At 34.5% G+C, this 9766-nt stretch overlaps 1 protein-coding gene across 1 annotated transcript; it reads left to right on the forward strand.

The window, feature by feature from the left end:
- Positions 1 to 7401: 7401 nt before the first annotated feature.
- On the forward strand, positions 7402 to 8761 carry LOC134276524 (uncharacterized; the record flags this gene model as incomplete). The annotated part of the gene is made up of 2 exons (XM_062758773.1): positions 7402 to 7576; positions 8543 to 8761. Coding segments are annotated over exons 1-2 (394 nt in total), but the record flags the coding sequence as incomplete, so codon positions are not given.
- Positions 8762 to 9766: the final 1005 nt, after the last annotated feature.

The following is a 9766-nucleotide window of genomic DNA, read 5'->3' on the forward strand; positions in this document are numbered from 1 at the left end:
TTACTGATTAAAAATTGCCGCAAAGGAGCAAAGCTGTTTCTTTTGGTATATCATAATGCAATAAGCCATTTTTGTAAGTAATAAACAGATTTATATATGAGTTCAGATATTTCCAACATGCTTAATTAAAAAAAATAGATAAATGCTTACCAGACTTAAAACACGGCCATTTACTTTTAAGAAATGGATGCAAAACATAACATGTTTGTTATATTTAGGCAATACTTGTCCAATGAGTGATTTGTTGTCACTAGAACTTATAAGTGTTGAATCCAGTGATAAGGCGGATTGCAAAAGAACGTGCATAACGACGCCAATTGCTATGCCATTGTTTCACACTCAATTAACAATTGCTTGCTAATGAAAACGAAGGAGGGTAATGGGCCAGAGGTCAACATTGCCATTCGCCAGTGCATTAGCGGTATGTAGATAAATTCGTAAAGGATTTAAGCTACGACTATGCAATGTTTGAATTGATTTCATAAGTGGGAGCTATTTTTTTTATCATGAGTGTAAGGCATTTGTAAAAATATTTTTTTTTGAAAATCCTGTCTCATGAGAGAGAATTCAGTTCAAACATTAAAACGATTGGTTTTCTTTTCATGACAACTTCTTTGATTTTCCTCTTGTCTTTAACTTCAACTGAGAAAACTCTAATTTGGCTTGTGAAGGTAGAATAGATTTGGATTATGACGTTTGTTTTTCTTTTAAGGTGAAGTAAAACAGGAAACTGACGTTATAACCCCTACACCGGTAAATGAAAGGACCATTGCTTGGACTGGTACGAATACCGCAGGTAAGCATGTTACCTTTTTTTTACATAATCATTTTAATTCGCGGGTATTTAAAATATTAATATTTACGTGCGGGTAAATAACGTTTTATTGGATCTATGGAAGATTTTCCCGCGTGTATGAATGTATTGGAGGATTTCTTAAATGAACCAAGACAAAGTTTTTTTTTTTCGTAGAAAAGGGTGAAACACTAAAATCACTAACATTAAAACACCCAGAAATCATTTAAGATTCTTCATATATATTATTATACTTTTTTCATCTCATCTGTAATGCTAAGTTAGACAGGAACTTATGGACTCTTCGAACATAAGAGCCATGAATTTGTAACTGATGATATAGATATAAAAGAAAAAAAATGATTTATTTTAAAAGAAAAAGTAGCAATAAATAAAAAAAATCAATCACAAAAAAAAATTGAATCGAAACTTAAATACAGCTCTGTAAAAAATATTTACGTTGGATTTTTAATTATATGGACGAAAGACTTTTAAAAACACTTTTAAATGTTCTACCTTTTCTGCTGCTTTGAGTCGCAATCTTTCCACTTTAGATGCAACTTCTACGAGGGGTTATCAAAAAGTTCGTGGACTAGCGTCATAAAATTAAAACCGCTTTAGGTACATCAATGAATTTTAAAATATCTACTTAGCTTCATCTTTTCTATCTAAAGAAATAAACCGCAAGTCATAAATTTAATTTTTTCGATAAATAAGTAAACGTTTTTGTAAGCAATAGTATGCCCAGGCGGCGCTTCCTCGAGCACGACGTTTTTGCGACCTATGTGTAACTGAGAAAAAACTCCTTTGATAGAATCATTTGACATCCAAAGATCTCGTTTATTCAGGTATGTGTCGGGAAATAATTGTTACACAAATTTGAAATTTTCACTTCATTCTGGAAGTTCTATGAATATTTATCGTAAATTATACACGGAATGTCCAAAAACAAAAGGGTGGAGGGGTTTCCGTTTCTAATTTTCTTATACAGTTTGCCCCTGAAAAAAAATGATATAGACCTAAAATATGTTCGAAACTGTCTACAGAGAAATAATATGCACCACGAGTACTTGTATTTTAATTTCAAAATAGATTCAGAGATAAAAAGGATACACAGTTAATGTCGACTTGCAGTCAAGGTGTGAAAAATCAATCACGTCCAAAAATGACAATCATGTGTTGTAGATAATGAACTCCCAAAAGCAAAATATGCTGGCAAAATTAAGCGAACGATCTCTCCCATAAATCCATTTGGATTATTATATTCATTGAAGGCCACTGTTCATGACATTGTAAAGTTGATAGAAAATAAAGCGGGTTTAAGTCCGTACTCAGCTCCAGGGAATCTCATCAAAAAAGTGATGAGGTAGAAGATGCGGACATTGAAAAACAATGACGTTATCAGACGTCATAAAAGTAAACGACGACAGCGCCGGGTGATCATTTAATGTCGTTTTCATTTTATAATAATTTGGCAAATAATGAACGTATCAGACTAAAATTTTCAACATCTCTTTATTTTTTGTTGTTTTATTTTCCATATAAATTTTGAAAGCACATACTACATAGTACTAATTTTATAGCCTCAGTCCACGAACTGTTTGGTAACCCCTCGTACATAGTTACGTCACACACGTTAAAAGATTTGTAAACCACAAGACTAACAATATTAAAGTTGTTTGTCCTCGAAACCATTAGAACCATATTTTAGTAGATTTCATTGAAACTGAAAAAAAACAACAACAACAAAAAACAAGAACTATACAGATCTGAAGGTATAATTTAGAATAGAAGAGACTTATTATTATTTTTTTCTATTTAATACATGTATTTGATCCTCGCCTGTAATTATCAATAAATATTATTGTAAATCTTTCAATCTTTACAGAAAATCTGATAGTGTCAGCTTCTCCTTCCTATGTGTATATGCCAACCAGCTGCTACAACTATACAACCGTGGAAAATGTTACTGTCATAGAAAGCACTACAGTGACTCAAAACGTCACAATAACAGATGAGGTCATACAAACTGTTAACGTCACATTCACTGTAAATTTTACTATGACGGAAAACGTCGCCATAACGGATTATGTATTAGTACAAGAAAACGTCACTAGGACAGAAAACGTCACAGTGACGCAATTTATCGAAAGGACAGAATACGTCACAGAAAACGCGGTTACAGCAATCGTGACTTCTTTTGCTCCCTTCACAGTTACTGTACACGTGCCTATTACTCCATTACCCACAGCATGTGATAGTCAAACCTCTTACATAAATACGTCAAATGCGCGTTATATAGAGGAGGCGATGGAGAATATTTCTAAAGCTTTATACGTAGACAAAAAGACGACTAATTCTTACATAAGAACAAAAATAAGTGCACAGGATAATCGACCGTCTTCAGTGACGATGGGATATGTAGGTATCGTGTGTGTGGTTGTGCCGTTTGTTCTAATTCTGTTGTCGGATTTGAAAACCATTTATGTTCATATGTCGGCCATATGCAGGAGCTACAATGAACCATCATCCCCGCCAGCATGACAACGAGCGCTGGATGGATTTGGACTTTAATTTTTTATTTATTAAATCTCTATGCTCACCCTTGCACAATTTCTAGAGACAAAGGCACCATGAAGCCGTGGCATGCAACATATCTCTCCATATTCCAAGATGGCTCTGATATCAAACCCTTTTTTTTGTATGCACAGGGAAGTGACAGAGTGTATGTCATACTAAAATAATCTAGAATTCTGTTGAACTTGCTGGTTTGGCAATTTTTTTTTATCGTCAGTCATCGTAAATCAGAGGCCACGGTTAGGTGGAGTATTACCCGTCGACATGGAAGGATCACTCCTCCATGGCACCTGATCTCACTTCTGATGTTTTAGACGTATGTGTTTTCTCTACACTTGATATGTCTTGTTTGAATGGACTTTTAAGCTTGAATACTGTTTGTTACCTCCTTATATAACACATTACAATCATCGGGCGTCATTAAAAAAATTGACATGAGAAGAGACCTCAATAAGTCATGTTTCAGTTTTTGGACTGTATATATCATAACATTTTTTTTTTTAAATTGATTGTTTATTACATTAAAATTTATCAATTTTGTCTGTCGTTGTCGTTGTTGGCGTTGTTGGCGTTGTTGGCGTTGTTGTCGTTGTTGTCGTTGTTGTCGTCGTCGTCGTAAACTTTTCACATTTTCATCTTCTTCTCAAGAACCACTGGGCCAATTTCAACCAAACTTGGCACAAAGTATCCTTGGGTGAAGGGGATTTAAGTTTGTTCAAATGAAGGGCCACGCCCTTTTCCAAGGGGAGATAATCATGAATTTATTAAAAATTAATGGCATTTTTAAAAAATCTTCTTCTCCAGAACCGCTGGGTCAGGAAAGATCAAACTCATGTGGAAGCATCCTCAGGTAGTGTAGATTCAAATTTGTTCAAATCATAACCCCCAGGGCAAGGGTGGGGCCAACGGGCGGAACTCGAAGTTTTACATAGGAATATAAAGGAAAAATGTTTAAAAATCTTCTTCTCAGAACCACTGGGCCAGGAAAAATGAAACTCATGTGGAATCATCCTCAGATAGTGTAGATTCAAGTTTGTTCAAATCATAGCCCCCTGTAGGGTGTGCTAAAATGGCCGACCCTAGTTTTACATAGGAATATATAGGGAAAATCTTTAAAAATCTTCTTCTCAAGAACCACTGGGCTAGGAAAAATGAACTCATGTGGAATCATCCTCAGGTAGTGTAGATTCAAGTTTTTTTGTTCAAATCATGACCCTTCGGGCAAGGGTGGGGCCAAAATGGCCGACCAAGTTTAACATAGGAATATATAAGAAAAATCTTCTTCTCAAGAACCACTGGGCCAGGAAAGATGAAACTCATGTGGAATCATCCTCAGGTAGTGTAGATTCAAGTTTGCTCAAATCATGACCCCGCAAAGGCGGGGTGAAAATGGCCGACCCTTGTTTTACATAGGAATATATAAGAAAAATCTTTAAAAATCTTCTTCTCCAGAACCACTGAGCCAGGAAAGATGACTCATGTGGAATCATCCTCAGGTAGTGTAGATTCAAGTTTGTTCAAATCATGACCCCTGGGGCAAGGGTTTGGCCAAAATGGCAGACCCAAGTTTTACATAGGGATATATAGAGAAACCTTTTAAAATCTTCTTTTCAAGTACTTCAAAGCTATGATTTGTGATATTTATATGCAATCATCCTCACGTAATGTAGATTCTAGTTTGTTCAAATGATGAACGCCTGGAAGGGGGAGGGGGGGTTAAATTCAAGCCCGATGTGCTCAGGTGAGCGCTGTGGCCCCTGGGCCTCTTGTTATTATTAGGTCACCTGAGTAACTCAGGTGACCTATTGCTATCCGTTTGTCCGTCGTCGTGTGTCGTGTGTCGTGCGTCGTGTGTTAACATTTGAACATTTTCAGCTTCTTCTCTGAAACCACTTAACCAATTTCAACCAAATTTGGTATACAGCATCTATGGGTGAAGGGGAACAAAAATTGTGAATTTCATGGTCCCTGCCCCCCTGGGGCCTGGGGGGTGGGGCAAAAACCACTTAAATTATTGCAATCTTTAAAACTTCTTTACTCCTGGACATCAAGCAGGCAAACTGTTGTTATGAAAGTAATGAGCATTGAGTCCTCTACCAAAATTGTGAAATTCATGGCCCCAGGGTCAGGGGTTCTAGTGCTAGGGCGGGGCTATATAGATTATATAGTGAAAATGCATTATTTCTTTGAAAATCTTCTTCTCTGCTCCTAGGTATTAAATAAACTAACCAAGCACATAGTTATGATGAGCAAGAGTGCCTCTTTCAAAATTGTGAATTTTATGACCCCAGGGTCAGGGGTTCTGGTGTTAGGGCGGGGCTCTATTGGTTATGTAGTGAAAATGCATAAATTATTTGAAAATCTTCTTCTCTACTTCTGGGTATTAAATAAACTAACTAAGCACATAGTTATGATGAGCAAGAGTGCCTATTTTAAAACTGTGAATTTTGTGACCCCAGGGTCAGGGGTTCTGGTGTTAGGGCGGGGCTCTATTGGTTATATAGTGAAAGTGCATTTTTTCTTTGAAAATCTTCTTCTCTACTTCTGAGTATCAAATAAACTAACTAAGTACTTAGTTATGTAGTAGAGTGCCTCTTCCAAAATTGTGAATTTTGTGGCCCCAGGGTCAGGGGTTCTGGTGTTAGGGTGGGGCCCTATTGATTATATAGTGAAAATGCATTTATTCTTTGGAAATCTTCTTCTCTGCTCCTGGGTATTAAATAAACTAACCAAGCACATAGTTATGATGAGCAAGAGTGCCTCTTTCAAAATTGTGAATTTTGTGACCCCAGGGTCAGGGGATTTGGTGTTAGGGCGGGGCTCTATTGATCATATAGTGAAAATGCATAAATTCTTTGAAAGTCTTCTTCTCTGCTTCTGGGTATTAGATAAACTATGTAATTAAATAGTTATGTTGATCAAGAGTGCCTCTTTCAAAATTGTGAATTTTATGACCCCAGGGTCAGGGGTTCTGGTGTTAGGGCGGGGCTCTATTGGTTATATATATAAAAATGTTACAGTATTCTTATGTGTAGAAGAAGGCAAACATAAAAGAGATACATGTACATCAATTAAAAATTATTTTACGCTGTTTATTTTTTTAAAATTTTTTACAAGATAATTAGTATTATATTGAAATATATACTACACATTTACCACGATTTATGTATCCATTTAAGTCATAAAATTTTGGCGAAATATTTTTTTGGTTTTATGAATAAATGTAGTTATATTGTGTAGATACCCAAAGATATTTCCCTACAAGTGGTTGCAAATAAAATATCATGAAGTCAGTATAGTTTTTATATTCCAATGTGTTCAAAAAGGATCAACGTATTAATGGAATAGTTTCCTATGGTGAGATATTTTTAACTAAATACATTTATCATCGTACATCACAAGAAACATATCAAGGACCAACTATGCAATGAGGAAAATGTAATAGGAATTAACTTAGAGAAAATTATATAGAGTTTACATGTGCAAATTAAAATATTAATATTCCCCAGTAATTTTTAACAAAGTCCTCTTCTGAATGCAAATTTTCATACATTTTCATAAAAGATCACAATATGTTATCATTATACAAGTATCATATGATAGGATTGCAGCATGTTACCATATTGTGGTTTATCACGCTATTTGTTCGTTTAATATATAAAAGATATAATCAAGAGAAAAGCAGCATCTTCTACTGATGTTGAAAAAGCGAAGGCATTAACACAGGTGAGAAATTAAAATTTTGGCGTATTATTTTATTGATACATGGAATACATAAAGGATAATCTAGTTTATAATAAAAATATAGTGTGCATATTAATCTTCAGAAGTTTACAATAAAATTAATGTTTCAAAACAACATAGATATTTTTATACTTTGTCTATAAAAAGAAAATGCATTTCAGTCCCAAATGGTTCCTCATCAAATTAGACCAGAAATGGCTTACGGACCTTCTTGTATTTTTACAACATTAATATAAAGAGCAATAATATCATTTTTTTCCTTATCCTTTATCTTCTTACGTTAAAGCATGCAGATCCTAGTATTAGTTGTTGGATTAAGTGCGATCCTTGGCAACATAACTACTGAGAAGGTATCACCACGACCAGGTCTAAAATCCTTCAGAGATGACTATGACAGCATAGCCAAAACATGTGTAGCTGTTGGATATGTCAAAGAAAACTGCAAAAATAACCGAGATAGAAGTAAGAAATTTACGGTGGTATATTTAGGACACGCAATTATTTTTTTTAAATACCATAAAAAAATTATCTTGTGAAAACGACATAATTATCTTGTGAAAACGACATAATTATCTTGTGAAAACGACATAATTATCTTGTGAAAACGAGATATTATCTTGTGAAAACGAGATAATATCCTGTGAAAACGAGATATTATCTTGTGAAAACGACTTATTATCTTGTGAAAACGACTTATTATCTTGTGAAAACGAGATAATATCTTGTGAAAACGACATAATATCTTGTGAAAACGACATATTATCTTGTGAAAACGACTTGTAATATTATGTCGTTTTCACAAGATAATATGTCGTTTTCACAAGATATTATATCGTTTTCACAAGATAATATGTCGTTTTCACAAGATAATAAGTCGTTTTCACAAGATAATAAGTCGTTTGCACAAGATATTATCTCGTTTTCACAAGATATTATCTCGATTTCACAAGATATTATCTCGCTTTCACAAGATAATATCTCGTTTTCACAAGATAATATCTCGTTTTCACAAGATAATATCTCGTTTTCACAAGATAATATCTCGTTTTCACAAGATAATATCTCGTTTTCACAAGATATTATCTCGTTTTCACAAGATAATATCTCGTTTTCACAAGATAATATCTCGTTTTCACAAGATAATATCTCGTTTTCACAAGATATTATCTCGTTTTCACAAGATAATAGCTCGTTTTCACAAGATAATATCTCGTTTTCACAAGATAATATCTCGTTTTCACAAGATATTTTATGTCGTTTTCACAAGATAATTTTTTTCTTATAATTAAAAAAAAATATTTGCGTGTCCTTAATATACCACCGTAGAAATTGGTTAAATCGTGGGATATCTTTGTTTTGTACATTTAATACATGCATTAAGGAAAAGAATTAGCTGACTAGGATTTTTTTTTCAATATATCTTCGTAGGAAACATGGTCATTGCATTTAATGCTAAAGCCAAAGGAGGTGTCCAGTCCGTAAGTAGTGGAAGCATTGTCATGTTTGGAAACGTTGATTTGAATATAGGAGGAGGTTTCAACGCAATTAAAGGGATTTTTACCGCCCCCAAATCGGGTGTTTACGTCTTTGACTGGACAGTATTGACGGGGCACAGTAAAACCGCCTACACTGCTCTTTATTTAAATGGTAAATTAAAGATGCAAAGCTATTGTCATAATAATAATCATGGTATCTATATGGCGTGCAGTAAAATGGCTGTGGTAAAATTGGAAACAGGAGACAAGGCTTCCATTAAATGTTTTTCTGGAACAGCATCTGTAGAAAACACATATTCTTCTTTCTCTGGTTTCATGTTATAATTAAAGATAAATAAAGATTAAAAAGTACCATATATCATCTTGTCAGTTTACTTTTGCAAGTAGCACTGTTGTTACAGTAAATGGCTGACTTTCACATTTAAAACTTTATCATAATTGATTATTAAGAAAACCTTCCTAAGTGGTCAAGAGGTAGTGCCCTGACAAAATGTTGTTACAATGCACATGATGTAGGGGCACTAAATGTAACATGTGAAGGGCGGGAGTTGAAGAATGGGTGGTTGTCGTTTTCGTTAACAACAACTGATTTGTGCTTTGAAATAATCCGTTATTTTAGTTTCATTAAATGTTGAGCTAAATATTTATATCGTAAAAGAGATTCCGTACATTGTTCTAGTCTAAAAGTAAGCTGTCAGCTGTACAGTCCTACTAATGTGTTCAGAACCTTTTCTTTTTCGTTGTTCTGCAAATTATAAAACCCGATGAGTTCAGAGTAGCTCTGACAGTGGCTCTGGCGGAGGCAAGACTTCAGCGAGATATGGTAAATTATTTACAGAAATGTGGCTAGGAAGTGACTAGCCGTGGAGACATGGTATTAACAGAAAAGTTATGTTGCCGTTTAGTTTTCACCACCCTATAATATCATTCTGTAGAAATGTACTTCAAATAGATCTCTCTTGAATTCATTCAAGTTTTAATTATAAGTATTCTCTATGATACAATTTTCTGCTGTAATTAAATTTCTTTTTGGAAAAATATATTCTGAAAGGGGACTATTTTTTTTGGAGTCAGATTAGCAAATGAGGCACCAATGTGACTTTAACTACAAATCAGCTGCGTAAATCGCGTTGGGATACAACGAATACTACGGGAA

This window comes from Saccostrea cucullata, unplaced genomic scaffold (genome assembly GCF_032062105.1).
Source record: "Saccostrea cucullata isolate Sc308-1 unplaced genomic scaffold, CSIRO_AGI_Scuc_v1 ctg17271, whole genome shotgun sequence".
Classification (NCBI taxonomy): domain Eukaryota; kingdom Metazoa; phylum Mollusca; class Bivalvia; order Ostreida; family Ostreidae; genus Saccostrea; species Saccostrea cuccullata.